At 43.8% G+C, this 26,749-nt stretch overlaps 2 protein-coding genes across 3 annotated transcripts in view; one reads left to right on the top strand and one right to left on the bottom strand.

Annotated features, from left to right (window-relative positions):
* The window catches only part of LOC112562019 (UPF0545 protein C22orf39 homolog), a 47,647-nt gene that overhangs the window by 17,166 nt on the left and 3,732 nt on the right, over window positions 1-26,749 (bottom strand). The window lies entirely within an intron of this gene.
* Window positions 1-26,749, top strand: part of LOC112562010 (kinesin-like protein KIF12) — a 35,999-nt gene that overhangs the window by 2,829 nt on the left and 6,421 nt on the right. Inside the window, exons 1-10 of one of the 2 annotated variants that reach the window (XM_025234957.1) lie at window positions 11,670-12,055; window positions 15,318-15,389; window positions 17,126-17,204; window positions 18,091-18,212; window positions 18,726-18,801; window positions 21,783-21,923; window positions 22,102-22,237; window positions 25,116-25,277; window positions 25,647-25,736; window positions 26,202-26,320. In XM_025234957.1, the coding sequence (XP_025090742.1) occupies window positions 11,991-12,055; window positions 15,318-15,389; window positions 17,126-17,204; window positions 18,091-18,212; window positions 18,726-18,801; window positions 21,783-21,923; window positions 22,102-22,237; window positions 25,116-25,277; window positions 25,647-25,736; window positions 26,202-26,320 (1,062 nt within the window). In that variant the 5' untranslated portion in view covers window positions 11,670-11,990. Of the gene's footprint in view, window positions 1-11,669; window positions 12,056-15,317; window positions 15,390-17,125; window positions 17,205-18,090; window positions 18,213-18,725; window positions 18,802-21,782; window positions 21,924-22,101; window positions 22,238-25,115; window positions 25,278-25,646; window positions 25,737-26,201; window positions 26,321-26,749 lie in introns of those variants that run through there. The other variant, XM_025234955.1, reaches the window with a different exon arrangement.

Consider the following 26,749-nt stretch of genomic DNA (forward strand, 5'->3'; position numbering starts at 1 on the left):
CTTAAAGTGACCGTTTACATGTTTCTTTAGCACAAAGTAAGACGATCCATGGTGCATGTAAAATAAGTATCTGTGACGACTGCAGGGCTCAAGTACATTTTACATTTATTTTTTCATTTATTATTAATCTCCTTTTCTCCACTTGTAGTAAATTTGTTTATCCCATTGTATAAGATAAAGCACATCTGGTCCTTGTGCTGGGATTATAAGCCATTTAAACTTTCTCACATCATCATCATCAGCAGCAGCAGCAGCAGCAGCAGGAGCAGCAGCAGCAGCGTCCTCGTCGTTTTACTCCTCTTCGTCGTCATCCTTCATTATCAATCTTACTACAATAATAATGATACTCTAATGTATTGCTTTATACGTTTGTAGAGCTCGGTTGTTTGGTGCCATGTGGGATCCATTTCAGCTGCCATTGTCCTCCGCAGTTATTGAAAGACCGCAGATCGCCAAACTTGTTTTGCGGGCACAATGGCTCGGGCAGTGGTGTGTGACGGTAACAGGCAGTGTTCCCCGGAACACGTTTTGCTCGTGCAGATTGATCCCCTCTCATGTTTCCGCTCTTTGCTACAATTATTTGGTCGTCTGAACAAACTATGTTTGTGAACTGGGAGTGACTTTCGACATGATACAGTTGCCGCTGTGCGTGTTTCTGTAACATATCCATTGGCCGCGTGGGCGGCGCATTTTAAAGACCCAGTCGGGAGCTATGAGGTACCCGCGGGTTCAGGTTGATTACGTAATAACATAACTCCGTGGGTTGATACATCTCAACGCCTGAAATGCAACTGTTTATTTTCTAATTTCGAAGTTGACTATTTCCACCTTTAATCACCTTGTATTGCAAAAGCTCTCTCCTGGGCGACAAACGTGCCGCGTCATGTTCTGAGGATCCAATCCACGCTGTGGGACAAACAGCATAAATAATTTTTTCCAGCAGCCAAGACATTCTGCGTAGTTGTGAAGTACTAAGCCATACATGTTTAAACATTAGAACTGTGTGAGTTCAGCAGATGAAGCAGAACACGAAAAACCTCATACTATTATGGTTAGATCGATGTTCGTCTAGTTTGCAAGCTACTTTCGTTAAGCATCATTTGAAAATAAAACATTGAGTTAACGACGAAGAAGAAGAAGAAAATAAAACATTTGAAAAGAAAAAGAAGAAAGAAAAATCATATTCTTTGTACAGTTCCTTACAACAATTTAGAAATGATTCTTGAATGTTCAGATTAGTAGCAGACGCGCGGACTTCTCAGTGTCAGATCATTGGAGAAAATATGAACATTATCATGTTCACATTCTGTGACCTGCACTTCCATTTCACTTGCGCTTTCGAGATTGGGTATTTACTATCCCAACTGAGTCAACAAAGACACTGTACTCAGCCATACTTACTAGGAGCATACGTTGTTTTACGGCAAGAGGAAGATTTGAACAGGCGAATGCAATCGTCTTTATTTGAATTCTTGATGTTTGTGGTTCTGTTTGCAACTCCATGTCAGAGGCATTAATTAGTGATGCAAAAGGAGTGTCTTAAGAGTGATGTGTCACCAATCAGTAAGGTCTTTATTGATTCTAGTGGTGGGCCTGATCGTTATCAAGTGGGCAAAGGTTGAGGTCCGACTCCTGCAGCGCACCGTTCGCCAAACCGAGTTTCCAGCTGCAAACAGGTATCGCGCAACATCTTCTGGACCCTCTCACCTGGCAATCCAAACCCTTCATGTCTAGGAAGAAAATGAATGAGTAAATCATTTTTGTCAGTTCATGTAACAACAAAAGAAGTACCACTGTGCTGTTCACATTCGACCCTTCTCCCTTCTCCCATCACCACCACCAGACACACACAAACACGGGGTCCAGGACCATGCAAAATTGCTTTCCAGAGTGCTATAGCTGTCCAGTAATTGCACTAACATCTGCATACAGCAAAAGCACAGCAATTTACTTTACATCTGCACTCTCGACAGCTGACATTTTCTTTGCCTCGAAATCAGGGACATGTATCTATTTACTCATGGGATCATAGTTATGAAGTTATGGCAAAGATTCCGTGTGATGAAGGGACATGATCAGCGGAGTCTGGACAGTGCTTCGTAACAGTGGAAATAGAAATGTTTCCCACGATTTCCTCATGACAACGACTTATCTTCGCTTCATGGACACGACCCCACGTGGGGATGGTCTAGGGTTGTTCTTGAAAATGTATTGAAAATTAGCCCGTAGGGTCAAATGCACAGCTACGCAGCAGCTGTATGTTTAACTGAATGTTTGTGTAGAAAGTACGAATGTATGATCTGTGCAGTCTACCTGACTGCTTGATGATAATTATGCAATTAATGCACCTAACGAGGTGTTGTATGTCTGGTTCCAATGCGTCTTTGACAAGGCGCTTGCTTTCCGAGACAGACTAGGAGGACACTAGTGTACAAAGCAGCTCGCATCAAGCGCAATCCCATCTTTACCTGTCTAGTAATTGCGCAGAACGACTGTTTGATCCGACCAGCAACCCCATAACCTTTCGTCAAGTGCTTCTAAATACATCTGGATAATTTCTAATGCAGTATGGCGATTCTTGAACTTCAAATTGATTTGTGGGGATTTTTCAATGGTCTGCCTCACATCGGACAACAGTAAGATTTACTCACAGTGTCTCGTTTTACAAATTGAGAACAAAATTGTTAGAGATATAGTCTCCTTGCCCATATCCCTCATAATTATACCTCCACCCACCATCTACATCGATTAGATAATAGGCGGCATTTAGGCACCAAATGTCACAGGTCTATCAAGCGTAACAATGGCGACAACCGCCTCCTTGTTACACGGTTTCATGAGACCATTAATTATGTGGTGGTGGTGGTGGTGGTGGTGGTGGTGGTGGTGGTGGTGGTGGTGGCATTAAGGATACAGCACAACCTTCGTGTGTTTTTGTGTGTCTAATAACAATGTCCGTGATATGCATGTGTGTGGCGTATAATCATGTTTGCAGCAACAACAGGAACAATAAGGCGGACTGAGGTAGATAGGGAACAGGGAGGGTGACGTATAAGGGAAAGACCCAAATGTTCTTTGCATGAAAATGATATTTAAATTTTTTTAAACCGTCGCAAGGCAAAAGATGAAATAAAGTGGACAAAGATGATGTTCAGAGTGAGTGAATAACCTACGACCCCTGAAGCGTTTTAATGTTTCGCATGTTCGTGTTGATAGCTGTCCGGTCCTCATAGGTCGCAAGCACAGCAGAAGACCAGACCTGATGGTATCTTTGAGTGATGGTCTCTTTCTCCTAAATCTCTCTTGCAAACCTGTTGTCATTGTCTCACATCTCCACGCAGACCCCCTACCCCAATAACGCATTCAGCAAACGTGAAGGTCTGAAGGTCGCAACGAATAACACTTCAGAAGTGTCTCGATAAACCCCAAGCTTTGTACTCTTTGAACTTTCTAGTATGCAATCATACTTAAAGCAGTCCTGCTCTCGTCAAACTTTGCCCTCCCGTACTTGCGGGACACCCTGGAGCCAGGGTGAAGACTGTAACCCGTTGCACGGGTGGCATCCTTGTCGCGGTGCTAAAGCTGTACTCTCCAACCGGGTGGCCTGTCTTCGATCTGTCTGTGCGCAGCAGCACCAAGAGGAACTTGGACTGTTGCACGGTGACAGTAGAGCGGAAGAGTCGACGGAAAGCAAGTAGTTAATAAATGCGCAAAGGTAACGACGTGAGCTGCGTTCAGCCACTTGAGGAAAAACGTGACCACTAATGAGAACAACTCCGTGGGGGAGATAGGAAGGCTAAGCAAAGATATGTGGACCTCTTATCCTTCACCCTGTCACCTTTGTTCTTATTTTATCCCTCCAGTTTCTTTCACTTCCCTTTCGTCCTCTCATTCTTTCTTTCTCCCCTCCCTTCTTTTCCTTATTCACATTTTTATGTCCCCTCTTTGTTCCTCTTAGTGAAAAGGGAACTGAACAGTACGCCCATGCTAAAGGTGAGAGTTCCTGCAAGCTTACAGTTGTACTAGCTCGCTAAGGACTAAGATAAAACTTGCATTAACAAAAAGTGGTGAACTAGACAACAATATCAAGTGTGACGTTCATTTAACACACACACGACCAGAAGAACAAACGATCATGCCAGTTTAAAGCTACACTAATCGAGTCCCAAACCACTCTACAACCAGACAAATCAAGGACCAGGCCACTAATGGCCAGGGAAAGAACCCGACTCCATACAACAAACTGTAAAAACAAAAGGAAAGAGCTAAAGACTGTTTCTTTTCCAGCCATTGGGTTCTCTCTGTGAAGCTTGATGTTGATGATAACATCAACTAATTTCACATAACACAACCGATTATCATCTTTCTCTTTTGCTTGTTGCATAGAATGTCTAGTCTAGCACAAGCCTGCACGATCAAATGCAGTTCACACTGAACAATGGCACTCCACTGACACTCGACTAACAGGTGGTAAAATGTAGACTTAATGGAATGGGTTTTCCTAGCTGAAACACTCTCCACGACGAGTAAATTATTCAGATTGTGTATGGGTGTATATCGGAATGTACGTATATGCATCTGCCTGCGTGCGTTCGTGCGTGCATGTGTCGATGTGACCGCCGGTCGTAAAAGGACAGGCCTTGTAAATGAGATCTTATAATGTCTGCTGAACGAAAAGCATGCTGAACAATTGAGCAGAAAAACACAGAAAAGTCATCAGCGCGAAACGATTATCTCATTCTTGGAAGCGGAATATTTTATCGAGGCATCAACTACACAAAGCCATACAGTGTTTAGGAAGAGGGGTAAACGGTAAACCTGTCGACGCATGCACTGGGAATAAACCGTATTTCGGCGAAGAGCATTCTGCTCGTCATTTTTCGTATTCTTCATGATGGTAAACATAAACATAAGCACACATGATGGTGACAGATGGTCACACACTCCCTCATCCTCGGCTCTAGACTGTCACTGTGCCAACCATACTCTCTGTACCACTAGTGATGGCTATTTGAGTTGCCCACTTGCATGCCACAAGAAAAAATTATCTGCTTGATAGTAGCGTTCTCTCTCTCCTGTCTTCCGTGCCACTAAAGGCGGCAACAGTGATTTTAGGAAGGTGCTCACAAAACAGTTTTCAAATATATCGTTGAACTGGAAAACGTGATGTTACGAAAGTGAGTAGCTGCTCAGGAGCCGCTGGGGGCTAATTTATTTCTAGATTACTCGTAGAGTGCTTGAGTTTCTGACAGAATATAGGAAGGACAGAATGAAACGTAATGCTCTCAACCTAGTGGGGACGAAGCAGAAGATTATGGTGATGAAGTTATACAATTCTTTTTATACAGACATCAAAATATATCTATACTTTCTACTTTTTGTAACCACAAAAGCTGTGGAATACAAAAGTCATAACCTCAGGCACTTGATACCCAGCCACATCACTCGCTCTTCTGCTCTTTCGTTTCTTTCTCCTTCTCGACCGAAAGTAGTTCCTGCAACAGATCCAGGCTTGATCCCGACAACCTGGCTACCGTCGCCAGCACCTTTGCAACAAGGGTTTGAAAGGCGCCTATAGAACATCCAGACCTTGAGCGTGCTGTGAAGGAGTTTGAGGATGTGGCAAATCCTAAAGAAACCGAAGTTGGTCAAAGATTAGACCCTCCTACCATTGTGTTGGGATTGTCGCACCCACACAATTGACACAAATATCAGCGGGGGGGCCCTTATGTGCCGTGTACCTGTGGGGTCTGTACCCTTGAAGTTTAATCTTAAGCCTGAAGACAGCGTCGAGCTTTGTGAACGCGAAGAATGGAAGTTAATAGAAGGGGAGGAATACAAAATGTGAAGGACAAAAATAATGCCGTACAAAATAACAACGAAGAACAAGAAGACATCGGTTACATGTAACCGTAGTTGTGGCCTAGCTTTCGGATTCCGTTCAACCGCAGTAAAGCTTAACTGATTGGTTTCAATGATGTCTGCTGGCTACTCAAGTCTATCAGATAATATACCGCCTAGATATTTGTGTAGTGGCGAGCGCGTACACACACCCACACAGGTTTGGTCAGTATGCGTTTGGGGATCTTTGTCTTCCCCCTACTCCCGCTTTTGCAGTCCCACATTCTGTTTGTACCCTTTGACACACGAGGCAGGTGACAGCCTATAGGATAGGCCAACAGTAGTCCTTGTTGACACTGTGACACTGTGTACAAAGTGTTTCATAGTCTTCATGTGATTGTGGGAAAACTACGACAGTCCACATGCCATAGTTCTTTCACAGCTACTGCTTGAGAATGGTCATTAGTTTCATGGCTTTATTTGTTAAGTATTTATGATCACAAACATTTCTATACATTCCCGTACGTTCTTACCATCTGTGAATAGTCAGGATGCAAGTGGCTCCAGTAAGACTGAGAGCTAAGCTAAGAAATAATTATCGCACGTGACTGTATTCGTATGTCAAGTGAATTTGAGAAAAGAAAACATACATGTAGATAATACATACCTACCTACAGACATACACATAAACACACATGCATAACAAAAACCATAGAGAGAGAGAGAAGAGGTGGTCGGTAAGTTACAGACATGTGCAAGCCGCGTCATCGGTTGGAAGAAATAAAAAACCAGTTTACTATTTACACTAAACTATTGTTTACACTTCGTACAGTGCGGTCGTAGACTTTACATTTCCAATGTATGTTTGGTTCCCGTGTTTGAAGTCTGCTTGTGATGGTAGTCCACCCATCGATTGCAGCACTTGCAGGGCGGCAGGTCCTGAGGTGAATGTTTGGATGCTGGGAGAGCGCTTCCACACGTGAGAACCAACGATGTGTTTCGCAAGTATTCCGAATGTTGTTTGTGGTATTTGTTATGCACTTCATGTCCAGCTTCCATCACATGCTGTGTCCCCAGACACTTAAGGCCTGTGATGCTTAATTTACGAGGCATATTCACGGACATTTTTCTTTTTCAGGTTCCCTTCACATGGAATTTAAAGCGCAACTGTCTATACGCTGAGCTTTAAAATGTTATACTAGCAAGGCAAACAAAATGGAATGGTAGGGATGCTTTCTTGGCATGTCTCTAGGAGCATACACTCACTCAGTTTCCAAATAAATTAATGTTGTTAAACTATGCTGATTTCGACTATCTTAGATCACAAGACATTCTGCCGAGAACAGTAGTTGTTATCAGGCAGCGGCAGGTTCTAAGGCGCAGGCAGACAGAACCGATGTATTTTTATTGCCAGATGTTTCTCTTTCTCAAATTCTTTTTCATTCTCTCTCTCTCAGACACACACACACACGCACCAGATAGCTGGACATATTTTAAAGATGTCGCCATCCCAAATACCAGACATCACCAGCATATAATCGTTTTCCTCAATAATAATTTTCTCTTGGACAATAGTTTTAGACATTTTTTTGTGCTTATCGTGTTTTTTTTCAGTTAGGAACGGCGTGCGTGCAAACGCTAGTTTTTCTCCTTTTCATTGAAAGACGTGTCACATCTTTACAAGAGAAAAAGAGCGATTTGAACGTTGACGGGTAATGGAACGGGAAAATAAACAGCTTATAGAATTCTTTCCAGGGCCGAGAAAAGCTTAAAACGACAAGCTTGTTGACTTTGTGGCCGCTACAGAAAAGGCAAAGTGTTCCAGGTGTTGTATTGAACAGACACTACAATCACCGGGCCGGACCTGCCGACGGAACTATTTCTCGCTGCAGTGCTAGTCCGCGGGATTAGTGGCAAGTGAAGGACGGGGTAGGGTGTGAATGGACGATCGAATCCCGGGATTCACTCGCTGGCAAACGTGCCTCTTCCTCCATCCCCGGTCTCAGAAACATCATCTGAACGTTCACCCTCCAAACTGCTGCACATTAGTTCGACCGTCTCTAAGGTTATGAGGACGGTTTAACCCATTATCCCCCATAAAGCTCCAAAAACATTTAGCTAGGTAATTGTGCTTGCTCGCTGTATTTATCAATTTTATACAGCACTTGTACTCGGTACTTCCACTTAAGCCGTTGATTAAGCGAGATAATTGATTTCTGATTGGTGCGGCATCTGTCGTATATTTGTAAGCGCCAGTGATAGCCGTAACTGGTTAAAGTAGCTGATTAAGTAGCTGCGGGATAAAAGGGTTGTGGCAAGAACACGTGAGTTCTGTTCCATAGCACGTGGCTACACACCACCTGGCGATGTAATGCACCTAAAAAACTCACACAAGCACTCTATGCCAGAGTTCATGGTTGTTACAATCAGGTGGCACTGGCCCACTGGGAACTGGGCAGGTGGATGGAAGGCTAGATGCTTAGTCCGGTCAACCACGGTAACATAGACATGGAGGGCACGATATACAATGATTACAACTTCGATCAAGTTTAAAAAAAAAAAGGTCACACACAGCTCACAAGCTCCCACTCCTACTCTTCTCGCTCCAAAGGACGTAAAGGGATTGTAAAGGCAAAATAAAACTGTGAGTGCTAACCTCCCATGACCCCTTGCTATCATTGGTGCCTTCTGCTGTCACCGCGGCTCGAAACCTCTATGTGTACGGCTTCATCAAACGCTGAAGTTCTCCCCACCCCACTTCCAACCGCTTTCTTGCCAACTTGTGTAACGATCTCAGACAGTTTTAAACGACTTCATTGTTTACACAAATCTGGCCCTAACGTAAACATGAGGCAATAAGCCCAGTTGTTAATCGTGGGAGAGTTCCATGTCCATCTTTCCATGACGATACTTTTATAAGGATTGTAACGTTGACGTTTGCCGCGAGGTTACCTGATTACCACGTGTTTTTGCACCTTGGACCCTGTAACGGCTTGGTAGGTGTTCTCGCGAGAGTTCATCGAGGCGTCGCCATTCTCCTGCATCTGAAAGCGAGGCTGACATCGATTGCGTCTTCTACAGGCTCGTCACGCAGGCGTCGTGCACTGTACGTGCCACGAAAGAGTAACATGCTGCAACCACAAGCTTTTCTTTCGATATGTAGTATTTTAAGTCCTAGTCAGATCAAAGAGGATCAAAGGTCAGACGTCTGAAGCTCGGGCATAACGAATTTTTACATCTACGATGACTATCCTTTTGTTGCTGTTGGTTTTCATTCATGACTAAGACCAAAGAGAAGGCCTTTGAACTTAAGATTTAATGTCTTAATTATCTTTCCTTATTTTTTTTCATCTGATTTATAATCTCACATTCCCTCCCTGCGTGATATCTCTATTCTTCTATCCTCCTAATTCTGTTTATGAGCTTAGTTTTGGTAGTTTTTCAATATCTTTTATCATGCGCTTCCTTTTACTTCACACTACCTCGGGCTTTCAAATGAATTTTTTTCCCACATGACCAATGCACTGATCAAGATAAACAGATCCTCTTCCTACAAAAAATTTCCATACACACTTAGCTCGTGTAAGAGAAGGTATGACATTTCTACATTTTTTTTTTATCTGCGGTGGTCGCTTAGTCTTTGGATTTAGCATTCTTGTCGAATGTCGGGTAACTCCTATCAGTGGTATTTGGGAGATCACTTTAAGCAGGCTTCTGTCCCTCATTCCCCTAGCTTATCAGCTCTACCACAGACGCCAAGACGGAAAAATCTTTTGAGACTTGAACACATAAAGAAACAATAACCTGAAAATTTGTTATAGGAATCTGCTGCAAGGCTCCTGTCTGCAAGCCACGTGCAAAGTTCAGAAATTTTTCGCTTCACTCAATTCTTTGAAAAAAATCAATAAATCTTTGAAGAGCGTTAGATCCTTTAGTATTTCATCAGCTTCACTCTTTTGAGTATTCTTTCCTCCTCTCCTTCCCTAGCTCGCTCCAAGAGAGAACAAAAAAAAAAAAAATGAGAAAGAGACAGCTTCTTTTCTATTTTTTCCCACCATCACCTCACCTTTCTATTTGTCTTCGACGGGAAGCAAGTGAAGAATACAAAGAAGGAACTCTACTTCTGCCAATCAATCACAGACTGTAGCAGCCGTTATAAAAACATTCGTGGCGGGATTCGAGCCTGTAGGACAACACACAAGTCGCACGGTTACACGGCTACCCAATGGTGTGAGATAAATGTGCTGGGCATGCAAAGCTTAATGGAGAGGAAAGATGACACACATTCTAATGACGATAGTACACGCTACAAAAATCACAGGTTTTGCACAAGGGGAGGGCTTAGCCATCATTTGTTTCCCCAAACAATGGAAGTAGAGAATGGAAGCGTATATTATAAGGGAGGCTCATTAAATTCAGGTTGGTCAATGTACCCGAATGATATCGCTATCTGGCGGGCATACCGTGTCCTGCTCTGCAAAACTGACTCTCAAGAAAATCCAGTTGAGCAGTGAAAATTCGGTCACGAGTACTCAGGCAATGGTAGCTTGCGTCTCAAGACCTTTTCTTCGTTTTGTTTATTCGACAATGCTGACCCACTTTCTCCTCTGTTTTATATACACCCCACCCCTACCCACACATTTAGACCGACGGATGTACAGACCTCCGCCTCCCTGCTTTCCTTAATATATATATACAGATAAATATTACAACTTACTGTTATGACTATTATGTTTAAAATCTGCGTACAAAAGAGTAACATCCACGAAAGGGTAGTCCTTTTATTTTACACGTTTTCCATTTCTTTTACTAGATGGTATTTTTGAAACCTCCAAGAAAGGCCTAAGTATGGTAACTATTAATGGCGTCTAATCGTGACTTTGTCAGACTATTAGTGTAGAGGAGTGTCTCGCTTGTCAAATTAGATGATGATATTTGACATATTTCAAGAATTTTTAAAAATTACTTACAAGAAGTCATAAAATAATGCTAGAATAAAAAGATGTGGATTACTTATGCAAAGAGTGGCGTAACAGTAGACAGGCTAATGAAAAAATTGCGTATAAAATCAGATGATGATGATGTGTGATAGTAGTCTTCATTCTTCACGCTCGAAAGTCCACCCACCCTAAAGTCTCACTTGTAAGAGCAAGTCTTCATTCTCGACGTCTAGAAGTCCGAGCCAAGTTTTGTCATGAAAGCAGGTCTTTTCACTTCCAAATCTCTGTGCCACCGAAGCCCACTTCTTAGTGCGCGACACAGGACCCCTGAAGCATTTGCTCTTTTTTGTTTTATTTTCTTCTCGAGGGGATGAAAATAAAAAAATCCTTTTTGCACCTTAATGAAAATGCACAGACGTCCTGAACGAGCATGGAATAAACTCCGGACATGGAGAGTGAGAAGGCCTTCCTCCGTGCCAGCAGTGAATATCAAGAAGTCTGGCGGCAAATGGCGGACGTAACGTCCTGCACGCACATGCCCGAGCCTTCATTCTCGGAGAGCGGAGAGCAACTGGTGCTCATGGTGTAGACAGTGGAGAACGAAACGGAACTTGAATTCTTCAGGCTGGACCGTGGTCATCGTCAGAGTCGGAGTAAGATGTCGCCGTGAACATCGATGATCTGACGTTCTCAGACCGAAGTGTTTGCTGCTCACGAGGAAGATAGTGAAATATCTGCGCCATCTCTCACAAGATAATATTCACGGATCTGACCGGACGTAATAAGAAAAAAAAATTACTGGTGGGTTGTTCAAAACTTTGAGTGTTGAGCTACCTGCCATATCCTATGTGTCAAAGCCACTCAAAGGCCTTGCCTCACATTGTCTGCAGGTAATGCGAAGTAATCTGTGTCATTATAATATATCTGGTGTACAATATGGCAGAAGCAGTTGTGGGTGAGGCTCCAGTCAGTGTTATCGCTGTCCAGTCGTGCTAACCGGATGTCCAGGGGTGTCGGATGTTAAAACGTGACGCCACAGCTTACCAGGGGCTTGGCGGCCACGGAAGCGGTCCTCAGCGACTTTAGTCTTGTTGGTGCACTAGGATCGCGAAGGCACGATAAACCAAGGGTTTGATAGCCTCGTTTGAAGAAATGTGATAACCCTGAGAGAAAGGAGTGAGCCTTGTGAATACAGCTTTTAAAGGAGTCATGACGCGAAAGTTCACAAGTATGGAAATGGACTCGGATTCCGATGACTCTAGGTTGAAGTTCGGGTGAGTGCAAAGGGATATGGTGCTCCCACCTTCTCATCTTTTCTTTTTCGTCTCTGTGTTTGCTATGTGTGCGTATGCGAGTGCGCGCGTATGTGTGTGTGGGTAGATGAATTGGGTGACAGAGTGTAAATTAGAGACTGAAAGAGAGAGTGTGTGTATGTGAGTGACAGAGAAGTGAGGAGGAGAGCACTGGTGTTTTACGCCGAGCTAGCAACATCACGCAAGGCAGTCAATCATGTAAACAGATGCCACATGCAGAAAATGAACAGCGTGCCCGAGACGAGAGCTGAACCCAGGACAGCCAACCTTCATTGTATTTGTGACAGGTGCTAAGCGTTGCGCCACCGGGCCGCGAGGAGGGTGAAAGAGGAGGGAGAGATACAATACAACTTTATCAATCCACAACGGCAATCGCAGATAGAGAGAGAAACCTCCTTGCTTTACACGCATGCAGAAAAGTTACCCATACGATCCAATGTTTTTAGGTTTAGCAACGTCCAGCAAAACTAAAAAAAAGTCAACAGTAGTTTGAAAATCTTTTTGCGCTTGCTATTTCTGTTGGGCTGTATTTATCTTCTGGCCCACAAAAACTGTGGTATTGGGTATCTGTGCATTCAGTCTTCATGTCAGACTGACAGGAGTTACGCTAAGGCAAGCGTGCAAGGAGGAGAAATCTGCTCATACTAATAACTTTTGTCTACAGCTATGTCACATTAACATAAGCTACCAACTTCTCCCATTAGATTACCCTTGATAACATAAGCATATCTACGTATTTTTTTGGTCACGGGTTTCTATACATAGTGATGTTTAGAAGGTATTTTGTCAGATTTTAGTGAATAGCATCATGGACTGAATCTCACCTACCCCAAAACTTAGCTGTACTTTAGGACCTTTGCAGAGTATTGTTGAGGTTCTATACCCACTAAACCTAGAATCCCGTCATGTCCTGAAACCAGGGGCAGAACACCCGTTTCAGACTTTGCTCAGTGACGTTTGCTGACACATTGTTTGGGTTTTGGCATAGAGTACGTTCTGGCAGGCACTACAAATCTTTCCGGGGGACCTGGATTAGAAGCAGATTAATTGCTTAAGATATCATCGGGGCGACCGTCTGCCCGATACTTCATAGTTTGTAGATCACGAAAACCTAGCGCAGAGGTCATGGCCACGATGGGCACGCGATACGAACTATAACCTCTGACACGTCGTCTTAGCCAGCATCGCGATGATGTCCAGGCATGTCCGATAATTGGGTGTCATGGAAGGTCTAAGGGCACTGGCTAAAGGTATTATTTCTCCAAATTCGGGTGAATAGCCTACCCACTCAGCTTCCGTTCTGGAAAAATTACGCTTACAAATATCAGACATATATCTCTTGACTGATACCAGTTGACGAGCGGTTATGCTGGTACAATGTGATTGATGATTTAGGGGAAAAACTAAATAGAGGCAGCGGCTGACAAAGTTCGCCACTTACGCCTGTCTTGAGGTTTACAAGACCATCTTTCCACCCTGGCGTTACACCCACAACTTCGAAGGTATGGTTTTAAACAGAATGTCCTGCCGGGTCACATGGCCAAAGTTCACCAGCTTGAGAGGCTTCACATCTGCCAGAAGGGATTTCTGGGGCCCCACAAGGGCGACGACAGTCAAAATCATTGGTTCTGCGTTCCCTGTATGGGTTTTGAAGAAACTTCCGCACATACAATGTATGAGGAAGAGCGCATGGTTGCTAAAGGAGAACTTAGGAACGAAGAAAAACCTGATTATTCTGCATTACTATATTACTAACTCGTCTTCTTTTCCAAAACTGAACACGCTTACAAACACACAAATTTTCCTTCGTTTTCTGTAAATATCAAAAGGATGCTGACGTGTTATATCAAATGAATGGTCTCAAGAGAAGCAAAGCGCTGTGATGGTGGATAATGTGTCAACCTCTTAGCGAAAGTGTCAATTGAACACGCGACTCGTGTGTGTTTTTGTCCTAGTTCTTGTTTTGCATGCCCTCGCAAATTACAGTCAACAAAAGAGGAACCTATAATGATGTGTTTTAATGAGTACATACGCGTGGCACACACAGACGCACACATGTATATATAGTATTCACTCACAGACACACGTAATGTTTGAGGTTTGTGATTGTTTTCTATTTCAAAGACAATACGCATAACTCATAAGCCGATCCCTTTGTGGTACAACAAGGCTTGAAAAAGCATTCTTAATATCCAGAGTACAAGAACAGGGGTCCACGATTAAAGAACATAACCATATTTGTTGCCCTCGACAGCGGGCGTGAGTATTTGTATGTTTGTCCTGCAAAGCTGCACTGATCGTGACTAGCGACCTCATCAGCTGTCTCTTCAACTCGGTGACCTCACCAAACAATGCTCAACAGCCTTCGGTCGTACCCCGACGGGTTAAAAGGGTGCAAGACAATGGCCCTTTGTGGTAAAACCACACACACACATACAGCACGATCGTGCGATCGCGAAAGGTGAACTTCTTACCTTGGTGCTTCTGTTGTGTGTGTTCATACTAAGGCAACCTTGTCTGACCCACAGCAAAGACAGTCAAAGAATGCAAGAGGGCCAATCTTATTCTGCTTGAATATTTTCTTTTTAAGAATTCAAAAGAGATCAAAGCAATCAAGGAACACGAGAAACTTATTTAATTCTCATCACCTATCATCAGTTCTGTTTAATTGGTAATGATACTGTGCTCATACTGAAGATTTACTCACGTCGGTTGGTGACAGTGAGTTTGATGTGCAAGATTCCATCCGTTATCATTTACCTGCTGAAGTCTCAGACCTCTTCCTCACGCTATAAGTGCGTGTATGTGTGTTGACAGTAAACATATAATAGACATTATAAGTCTAAACTTTCCTAATCATCAACATATTTTGACGGTCACATCAGTATCACAGAACAATAGTCGTCTTTTCATTCCTGGCTTCGGGTCCAACGGCACGATATATATTTCCACCAACATGACAAGCTATATCCTGCGAAATGTTATTCCATTTACTCCCCACTCGCCTTGTGGCTTGAAACAAAAAGGACCCGTGAGAAATATTGTAGAGCCATGTTGTAGAAAGTCCGTGTGCTATCGAACTCTGGTACAGCTGAGCTGAAACTACGGGCTGCTTTTGTCTGCCATGATGGTTTAAAAGATATTTGAAAATAATCTCTGCACCTTTTAATACTAATGAACTCACGAAAAAGTATATACTTCAGTTCTACCTTTTTGTTTTCAGGAGCTCGACAACCCTTTCTTCAGCTACAGAGGTATCTGATGACAGCGATGAGGTGTTTCATGTTGTGCTCAGGTGAGTCGGACTTTGCTCAGTGGTTGAGTGTTTGCATCCCATCGATTGCTGTTGTCGGACTGATTGTCTGGCTGTTGATTACAACGCTTACATAACTAAGGGGGAAGTACGATGCTTATAATTGGGAAAAACCCATCGCACTATCATCAGGACATGTAAATACAGTCTTGCAAAGCTTGGTGGAAGATGAGGGAGAACAACATCCAAGAAGGTTCAGGAGATCTCAGTCAATGGCACACAATGGTGGTGGTGGTGGTTTTGGTTATGGAGATGGCGGCGAAAGTTTGTACTTAAACGTGTTTGTAGTCATCCCTCCACTCACTACTGGCACTGACATAATGTTATATAACACAGGCTCTCGTTTTTGTCAAGTAGTAGGTTTGATCAGACAGTGTAGTCGTTTAACAGACGTTCGAGTGAATAGTTAAAATTTTTGTAATTCCGCTGGGAAAAAAACTTTAGAAAAATCACGACCATTACATCAGTGGCGTGTCTAATCAGCGATGTTGACTTTCCTCAGGCCAAGCAAATGTTCACTTGTGTGTAAGGCTGTGCCGTCCTCCTCCTGTTTCCTCAGTAGGTGACAGAAGAAAAAAAAACAACCAGTGTAAACACCTCGGTTATTAACGTTATAAAGTTACACATATGTGTAGCTTCACAGATATGTTTTCAACCACAGAGACCCTCTAAGATACAGATACTCGTGTTGTTATGACTTGTTTGTGCGCATTTTTTCTAAGCTTTGTTTTCTGGCCCATTCATCTGCTCTCATCAATTAGACAACACCTTATGACTTGAAAGGTCCAGGGAGATGCATGCCTCCGAAGATAATCGTGCACAGAAAGAGGTCGTGAGGTCACGTTTAACCCGTTTATGATTATTTTTGTAGACGTTTATTTCCAAAACAAGGGGTGTTATTCATTCAGATTTTGAGAAGCAGTTTCTTACACCAATCTTTACCTAGTCATTAGGGGGAAAATCTGCACCCCACTAGACCATTAAGTGTACGTAACCGGCGTTGTGAGAAACTCAACCCCGTTTCAAGCCACCCGAGATGATCATGTAAAACCTTAAGTCTGTCACGGCCACTGAAAAACACAACACTTTGTCAAAGCATAGTAGGCGGGAGGCAGTTCTAAATAGGTGACCCCACTCACCCTGCAGTTTGGTGTTCTCCACTAATAGCCTGTGCAGAGTACTCAGTTTTAATCAGACTATATGAAAAGACCGAAATACCCGGTGTGGTTAAAGAAAGACTAAGATCAAAATGCCAGCAGTGATTGTACATGATAATGCTTTAAGATTTATGTATACGTGCGCGTGTGTGTGCATATCTATGTTTAGGACTGACTAGCATTCTTTGTGTGAGAGAGAGAGGGACAGAAGAAGAAACGATATCTTTAACTATTGTCATTCAAATAGTATAAAGAAGCTTTTAGCATGACACAAAAGTTAGTATTTCACTGATATGCATTTGTATGAGCAAATGAATTTCTTTTCTCCTACCTAATCACAAATATTATTGAACACAAACAAAATTAGTGTACATAAACTAACTGTACCGAAATACACACCATTGCTCCACCTATGAAGTCAACAACCCTTTCAGTGTATAGCGGGAAAACTCGTTGTCCGTTGGTGCACAGAGCGACTGAATAAATCATTCTGGTTTAATTAAAGAGGTGGGATCAATTACAATGCCTTGTCGACTGATCTGGTGATTTGTTTCTTTTCAGAGTCCGGCCACTCAGCTCGCAAGAAAAACAGAGGCGCGACATATTTGCAGTTACCTTTCCTGGTGATGGAAAGTGTGCAGTACGTTCTCCATGAATGCTTGCAATAAATGATGATGGTTGTAATGTCAAGTAATCATCATCACTGGCATAGTCACGGACATAATCACTGATTTTTTTTAAAACAAAGATAATATGTAAGGAGTCCCATGTCATAATGACCATTGGGGCACAGAACGTAGATCATTAACCGTATCTACGACAGGGCAAGTGGAAGACAGAGACCAGTCCATTTCTTTATCCCCAGGTAGCCTGGGGGGAAGAGGGAGGGGAGAGGAGAGTTTCCCCATGTCATAGCCATCGTTCTAAAAGATGAGCGCACTAAGCGCTTGCCCCCAAATCCTGTTATTTTCTCTGAAGAGCGGTGTACTCAGTATAAAGATCCTATGATGTTTCCCGTAAAAAAGTGTCTTCTGTATGTAAACGGTAAATGACGAGCAGGTGTGAACAATTGATATCACTTGGTGCATTATTTCCCTCCCCTTCCTCCCATCCCACCACCCCGACAAGGTCTCGCAGTACAGGTCAGCCCTAGGAGCTAGGCAATGAATCACGCCGGCAAGGTTGTCCACCACAAGGGAATACTACTACGAGTGCTACTCTTGCACGAGTGAAAGTAGAAAAGTTTCTCGTTTCAACATGGCAAGAGTTAATTCACAAAGTCGAGTTATAGCAGCCTAGGCTTTGTCAGGGCGGCCTAGTCCTGCGCTTAGACAAGTATCGCATCCTTACTGTGCGAGCCAGAGACCGGATCTGAACCTCGCACCATCGCTGACCAGCGCTTTACCCCGTGTGTTACTGTCATCTATTCACTAACCCAGCTTTTACATCCTACATGTTATACTATTAAAGGCTCGTGAAACTGTCAGGCATTGGCGCTAATAGGATGTTACTGGGTTATCTGGCAGGTGGACAACAGCGGGTCGTCACGTAACTTCCAGTTCAATGTCGTCTTTGAGCCTGACGCCTCCCAGGAGGTCGTGTTTGAGAACTCCGGCATCAAACGCCTCGTGGACAACGCTGTTGCTGGGTAAGGTGGGATACATGATGCTACATTACTGGGTTAGGTGGGATACATGATGCGATATACTGGGTAAGGTGGGATACATGGTGCAAAAATACTGGGTAAGGTGGGATACAGGATTCTCTATTTGATTGTTATTGTGTGCGGCGCTAAGGGTTATGATATTGTTGATTTGTAATCGTTATGTGGATACTTAGTAATTCCTCTGGACAGAAAGATGCGAAGGTGAGGCCATCTTCAATAGATACTTAGAATAGATGTAGGCGTAGGTGTGTAGGTGTGAGACAAATTTAAGGCTCCCAGTGAAGTATCTGTAGCATAATTGCCTTCCTAATACATACTCATTCAAATATGTTTCTACGTATATATCTAGATGCATACAATCGTACATCCAAATGTAAATAAAAACGTAAAAATGCTTGTTTAGGAAAAATTCATTCCGCTTATGAATTGTTTATTTAGAATGCGACAAGTACTTGTAGTGGCATGGAAATGACCGAAAGTTTGAACTTTTCTCAGTTACAACTGTACAGCTTTTGCCTTTGGTCAGACGGGGTCTGGGAAGACGCACACTATGACCGGTCCACCTGCTCAGGTAAGCTGCTTGACTATAGGTTGAAACCCTAACCCTTCCGAAAATTCGAAAAAAAAAAGTGCACGGAATTTGAAGCGACGGCGTCCGACCCGACGGTGCGCACACTAGCCAGTTCGGAACCCGCGTGACGCAGCGTATTTTCTCCAGAAGCAACAGAAATATGTTTTGTATCCACCCTCAGATAAAAGATAATTGATAACGCTCATCCATGATCTTATAATGCATTCACCAAAGATACGACGTGTACCAAACATGGAAGCATTAACCAAAAACAAGCACAAAGGCATTTTGTATTATTGGTTTTTGGTGAAGACTGATATTTACACTCTGCTATATACGCGTTGCTTCTGACTTTCATTATGTACACATGTACAGTACAACCTCGTATTGTGAAGGAACTTCTGACAACTCTTTTTCTTGCATTTGTCTGAACGTAGAATAGAGATGCAAACGGAAATAAGATCGCGGTAAGTAAAGTCCTGTGCTCTCGCGACCATTGCTCCTCACTGTGGATGTGCTTAACAACTGTGAGTTCTAGATGTCACACAGGTGTAATAGAGTGAGTGTTGCAGAGTCTCTAGATGTCACACAGGTGTAATAGAGTGAGTGTTGCAAAGTCTCTAGATGTCACACAGGTGTAATAGAGTGTGTGTTGCAAAGTCGTGCAGCACGGTGTTCATTGTGGATATCACAGTACAGTAGATTGTATGATGTAGAGTGGTTAACACAGTGTCGCATTATGGCATGGAAGTGAGATAGTCTGCATGTTGTGAAGTAGACGATCGCAGCAGGAAAAGATGATGGTGTGGTTGCTCTGCGTAGGACGTGTTAGATACAAGAGAGGAGCTCAATGAAACACATTGGCACTTGACACAAGGAAATCAGTATGATGTGTCACATTTATTTTCCAGCACTTCACGACTCCTTCCCTCTCCCCACGCCTCTGCAAATTAGCCAGTTCACCTTGCATTAATTTCGTGTGCAGGAGCACAACTGTTTCCGAGTCTGCGCAATGGTCCACCCAGTCTTTCTCACATGTCCAGGCACAAGATCCTGCCGATGTCAAAGTTGTATTTCGGACACCAGCTACCTAGTAAAATTTGCATTCGGTGTACCGAGAAAAGATGCTAGTGGAAAAGTGGGCAGTACATTTAGGTTAATGCACATTAAGCATTCAGGATGTGCAAACAACTGAGTTTTGACAGTCAATAATATTTTGATAACAGAAATAATGCAAGAAAAAATTATTTGACTTTTCTCTTTACAAATACAGCCGTTTATCCATAGCCTGTAGGATGTACCTTAATTAAGCAGTGTGAGCTCACGAAATGAGGTTTCTGTTAAGCAATAGAAGCAATTCCAACACATCACAATAGCTGAGCTCACGGAGGTAGGTTTCTGTTTCGCATGGGAATGTCGCAGCGGGATTGACTCGTTCTGTGTTTACTGCACTCCGCCTGTCATTTGGAGAATAAGTCGTGTGCTCATGGTGTTGTACTGTCGTGACATTCTAATCTTCCATTTCTGTTGTTGTTACACACTATGCTGAACAGCCACGAGCGATCGGCATGATCGGAAGTGTCCTACTGTATCAAAGAACCTGGTGTGAAGAGATCTTTATAGTACACACTATGAAAAACAGCATAGCTATTTGAATAGATATCTCCAATATATATACATCGCATTAAGTTTCAAGTACATTGAGATTACTGTCTTGTGTAGTAAACAAGAAGAGTTGACAACCTTGGGCTAACACAGGAAAATATTTTTGTAGTATAAAAGCTCAGTAGAAGTTGAGGGTGTGTATATATTTGTGGAGGCATATTTTATTCAGCCTATAGTCTCGAACGGCAGCAGTAAAGAAGTAGCGAGAGAGGTTTGGCTGGTGGGGCGAAAAGCTGGAAATATGGACGTCCACTTAGATGACCAATAGTCGCAGGACAAACTTGGGATATTCTTGACAACCTTATAAACGATGCAGCTCTCCATTGCTTATAAAAGATAATGATCCAATATTTTTTATCTACCACCTCCACAACAAAATTTGTGTGGATCGTCGATAACCATACTTCCCAGCTTGTTTCAGTGTGATTTCCCACTGCAATCAACATGTCTATTAATGATATCTAAGTGGATTTGTTGTGAAAGGTGTCAGCAACAGTATAAATATACAGCATTACCCATCGGTTTCTTAAAGTAAACATACAGACTGACCAAACTGCAGTGAAACAGCAAGACTAGCGAAGCCTACCAACAACCTCGTGAAATGCAATGAGAGAAAAAAGCTCAAATTATAGGTGACAGCGGCCAAGTGTTTACTGCCAAGGTAGGCAGGGCGTGCCGCTGGTAGAAGTTCGAGTACAGTGTGCTAATATAATCATGGCAGCATAATGTAGCATTACAAACTACATGCTGAGGAATGTATGTGTTCTTTCTTGGACGTAGTTGACTTTAGCAGGAACTGTCGTGCTACGGATCGTTTGTACTCTCACATTGTCTTCTCGCGCGAAAAGAAGCACGTGTGCACGCAATGCAGTAGAAGAGTCACGTGGGTATACGTACAGCTTTCAACCACACTAGCAAACATCAGTCGCGCACTTCAGCATTTCAGTACCTACCGAAATTATGTCGTTTCTCTTTCGCTCATTCCTCCCCCCACCACTCCCACACACGCACACGCACACACACACACAAGTACATGTCTTTATATAAAAAGAGATGTTTATCGTATTTAACGTCCGAATGTATACATTAGTAAATCAAGTTTTTTACGAGAGTATGATATTGTTTAAAAAATCTGTTTTAAGTAATTATTTGTTTACTTTATTTAAACAAATTGTCGTGTGTTTCCTCTGTACAAGATCTCAAAAGATTTTGAGTCGCAGAAGACGTACCGTGAATCTTAAAAATAGCCTCGGGTTTTACTGTTTAGCTGCCAGTGATTCCGTAACAGAATCCTTAAATAATATGGAAATGTGCAGTATCATCAGCCAGGCCTGACACCTGACCCACAGATGTACGGCATTATCCAGAGGTCCTTCAAGTACATGTACAAACAGATCAAACAGCAGGGAGGCGGCAAGATTATCAGAGCCTCCTACCTGGAGGTCTACAATGAACAGGTAAAGTCATTGCTTATATTAATACTCAGTTGTAGGCACTCGTTCTCTCTAGTCACTGACTTTCCTCGTGTCACTACCACATTCCATCGGCTCTCTCACACACACAGAGGAAACCATTTATGTCGCTTGCATATTTTTGTTCCATGTGCCTAATGGTTTTTCCTCTGCCTGTTCCCAGGTGATTGACCTCCTCAACAACAGCCACAAGCGTTACCTGTCAGTGCGGTGGTCCAAGAACAAAGGGTTCTACGTGGAGAACCTCTTCACCGTGGAATGTGAGACGCTAGATGACCTCATGGCTGTACTAGAAGAAGGTTAGCAATGCCCTTGTTACCCATTCTTATGTTTGTGACATCATGCTACTCGCCAGTGATGGAGTGTGCAAACTCGTGCTTCTCTTATCCTCTATCTTTTGTTAAGCTTGTGGTCAGTGCGCTTGACATCCGAAGAGAAGGTCGTCACTTCGAAGCTTGCCAGGTCCCGTGAGTGGATTCCACCACCCCCCTCCCTTGCCTACCCCGCACCTGGGGTGTAGATGGAGCCTGATTTATCAGGAAATATGGCGGAAGGAGAGCAATGGGCTCCGTTTTCCACATGTTGACCTGTAAACACAACGAATTAGTCGTTCGGATCTCGATTCTGGCATAAATCTTTCCGGATGTGAGACCTGTTTACTCTCTGGTTTTGCTCAAAACTCGTGCAACTTCATGTATGTGTTTTTATGAAAACACCTTGAACCCTACTTTGATGATGAGGAAGGCGCTATGATGATGATGACGACGACGATGATAATAATTAACTCAATCCCCTCGCTGAAACGCCAGCACATAGCATCCTCTCCGCTATCCTATCCCGACCTTCTAATAAACGGATTATTTGATTGTGGAAACTCTTCGATCATCGGGTGTTTTCGTTGTAGCGATCATAATACAAAATAATGAGCGCTTGACGCAGTGCGACAGCTCGGTGCTAACACCTGCCTGAGGTCAAGCAAACCCTGTCAGACAAGCATCAGATAGAACCAATCTGCCATCTTGCCGCCAGTAGCCAAAATACTGGGATTGCCACCACTGCTACTCCAACGTCACCATCCTGTCTAACGCGGCATATACTTAATGCATATACAGGAAATCGCTGTTGCACAATATCTACCGTTCATGTTGTTCATGTGCTAGCGCTCAGAGAATGACGTTCATACTCGGGTAGAGGCTTAGTGCGCTATGCAATGTTTTTTATTATTATTATCATTACAAAGTCGCCAAGTCGCCCTGTATCCTGACGGGGAAAGTCGCCTGCTTTGACACCGGCTGCTCGTGTGAGCCGCCTGCAGGAAGGGTACTTCGTGCTGAGGACGGTCATAAAACATACACCACACAGCCCCGGGAGCAAGTGAGAGGCGCGCAAAAGTGAACACAGCCATTGGCACCGGCAAAATGTAGTGGCGCGGATTGACCGACAGGGAAAAGACAATCAATCATCAGAGAGCTGATTGGCGATTTGAAAGCTACAGAGGTTGGAACAACAAAAGGATAACCTGAGCTCGGGGTATATAGACTGCACTGGTGCACAAAGAACCGACAAGGAGGAACATGTAGAGTCCAAAAATACCCAACGGGTGTAGCGGGTACAAGCTGCTGCGCAGAAAGTGCCAAGGTTGACGACCGGTCTTTCTGGTGTCGTGTTAGGTGTCGCTTTGTGTCGACAGAAATCATAAACAGTTGGATATTAGAGAGAGCGAACTACAGGTGTGAACAGTGCGGCAAGGTGAGAACGCTAACACGGAAATATGAAAAAAAGACTCGCATGAAGACGAACAGATGGATCGACGGCGTCCAAGTCGGGGTGGATCGGAGGGAAAAGAACGACAGCGGGCAGAGAAAGGAGGTATCCGAGAGCAGATAACGATCTCCAAAGATCCGGATTCCTTCTCAGATAGTGAGTATGCCGAAGATGGTTTACGTGCAGACGACCTCTCCAGACGAGGGCGAAGCAAATCCAGGCAATCACTGGGCTCTATACCTGGTAGCGACGATTTCCCAGACGACTGGGACAGCGACGACATTGATGGCATGCGTGGAGTGAGAGAAAGCCTCAGACAGCTCAGCGCCAAGATTCACATCAAATGGATGGAAGAGGAGGCAGACAGATCGAGAAGGGAGCGAAAGTCAGAGGTAGGCAGGCCTTCTGGACAGTTCAAGGATTACGGCGGGGCAAGGCGAACGGAGATACCGCACACAGATTCAAGCCGTCCATCAGCACGACGACAGATTCCGGAGCAACTTGTCGATGAGAGGCAGACGATTCGCAGGACTGACACCAGAAAGACGAAGAGAGACACTCGATCAGGCGACGGTGCTTTGGATGACGATGAGAGTTCTCTGGTGGCTGAAGATGAAGAGCCGACAGAGGATGAATCGTTGATGGAGGAGAGCGGAGAAAAGGTGACGTATGTGTTTTACATGCAGACAGAAGAAGGGGCTTTGGTGGGCCCCTTCAAATTTGAGGTCGACGACATTCAGACTGGACTGCCCACAGTTTCAGTACAAGGTACACAAGCTGAAGGTAAATATGATTAACCCGTTGTTTTTGTAACATACAGCCTGCTCGTAGTGAACTGAACACAAGTTGTTATAGAATGAGCAAATGAATTCATTTTCCTGTACCTACCATTGAAAAGATTTTTTGCTCTATCATTCCATTACTATTCAATTCTATGTCCAAACAAACGGATCACTGAGCACGTTTATCAAGCAGTGCTGAAAGGTTGTCGTTTTGGCTTGTCAAATATATAAGCTAAATTTGGCGAAGCTTTATAGCATTGTGGTTAGTCTGTCAACAATGGAGCGGGAGGTCGCCGCCTGGGCCGACTCTTTCTGGCCCATAACAGGAAACCCCACCCCACCTGGGTTTACCTGGCAGAAACTGGTACCTAATGATAAAATTGGAAGATGAAAAGTGGAAGAATGAACGGCACCTCCGCCTTCCATATGTCGTGCCACTGGCACGGTGAGCCACTTGCTTTAGTTCTCTTTACTGCCACTAGGACGGCTTTTAGCTTTACTTTTCTTACCAACAATTTACGACCGATTTCACTCTCTCTCTCTCCATATCTCCCACCCTCACACACACAGCACACCCTATAGCCGATCAACATTTTCACTCAATCGGCGGTGTTGTTGTCTGTCCTGACAGGCCTGAAAAACCGCCAGACAGGCTCTCACGGGCTGAACGAGTTCTCGAGCCGCAGCCACAGCGTTCTGACCGTCACCATCGACTCGGAGACGCAGCCAGACACAGAGGACGAGAGTCTGTACGTCACCAAGCGCGGCAAGCTGTCATTTGTGGACCTGGCAGGTGAACAGAACGAAGTGTGCAGTCGCATCCATTTGTGGGGACGTGTAAGCAGTGTTCACACAAATGTGATGTGTGACAGATGAACTTTTCTATGGTAACGCGCCAGAACAAGTGATGTATGAGCAGGTTGAGGCCAGTAAAGAGATGTGGGTGATGTGAGTAAGATAACAACGATCAAAGTGATTGACTATTTGGATAGGGGGTTGAAAATGATGTATCAATTGCTCTCTCTCTCTCTCGCATAGGTTAAGAGCTCTCTTCATAAAACGCCCTCGATAGTCCAGAAACCAGTATTAGTACATCTACAAAGGATCGTGTGACACATGTAAGAGTCGCATCTCATCGAGTCCACTGATATGTTTCTTACAGGCAGCGAAAAGGTGAAGGACGCCAGCGGATCATTTGGAGGACCAGGGATGCTGGAGTCCAACTCTATCAACAAGAGTCTGCTGGTGCTGGGTAAAACTGCCTTTAGAAAATGTGACACAGCAACTTAACAGAAATGTTTGGCATCAAATGTTATAGTTTCTCACTCCACTGCGTCGATAAATGTATATAAATTAAGTGATTGTTTCTGTCTCTCTCAGTTGTATTCTTTGTGGCAGCAAGGAGGACTGTTTCTTTTGTAGGATTAAGAAAAGTCTCTTTCTGAGATGACTGTATTTGTTCCGTGGGTAACTGTTATTTCTGCTCATCAAAGAGTTTCTATAAGCAATATATGTAGAATTATTTCAGTTCTTCTGGTAGCCACGCTATTTTCCCCAATTTAATACTATTTTGTCTCTCAGGAGTAGCGTTTCTTTTCACCACTTTATTATATTCTTTCTTTCAGATAGCCACGTTCCTTTTGATTAGGAAGTTGCATTTTTGTATTTCGGATAGTCGCATTTCCCTTCCTCACGAAGCTGTGTTCAATACCCTTAGGTAACTGCATTTCCCACCTGGGAGACGCCAAACGTCGGCAAGGTCACATCCCGTATCGAGACAGCAAGCTGACAAAGCTACTGTCAGACAGCCTGGGAGGACATGGCATCACTTTAATGGTATGTGGCTGGTAAAGCGGCGTGTTATACATTAAAAATTTACCACGATGGTCACTACCATGTAGATATTAGCTTGCAGATTGATATTAACTAGTGGTAGCGACATACAGAGCTGTGTAGTGCAAACTGGCACCTACCATCAGGGCCGTGCTTAGGGGCAGGCGGACGAGGCATCTGCCTAGGGCCCCGCGCTTCAAGGGGCCCCGCGCTTTTGATTGATATGTGACTTTAGATCCCAACTAAAACCGTGTGATCGTGGCGTGAGGGCCCCGCACATGCCCTTTGCCTCGGGCCCCGCGGGGGCTAAGAACTGGCCTGCCTACCATGATAGTGGCTAGCAGACCTGTGTAGCTCATACTGAAATTACCATGCTATATGTTGCTTGCAGAGATATGTGGTACAGAGTTCTATCTGATAGTTGATCCGGCC

Source organism: Pomacea canaliculata, linkage group LG4 (assembly GCF_003073045.1).
Source record: "Pomacea canaliculata isolate SZHN2017 linkage group LG4, ASM307304v1, whole genome shotgun sequence".
In the NCBI taxonomy this organism is placed as follows: Eukaryota; Metazoa; Mollusca; class Gastropoda; order Architaenioglossa; family Ampullariidae; genus Pomacea; species Pomacea canaliculata.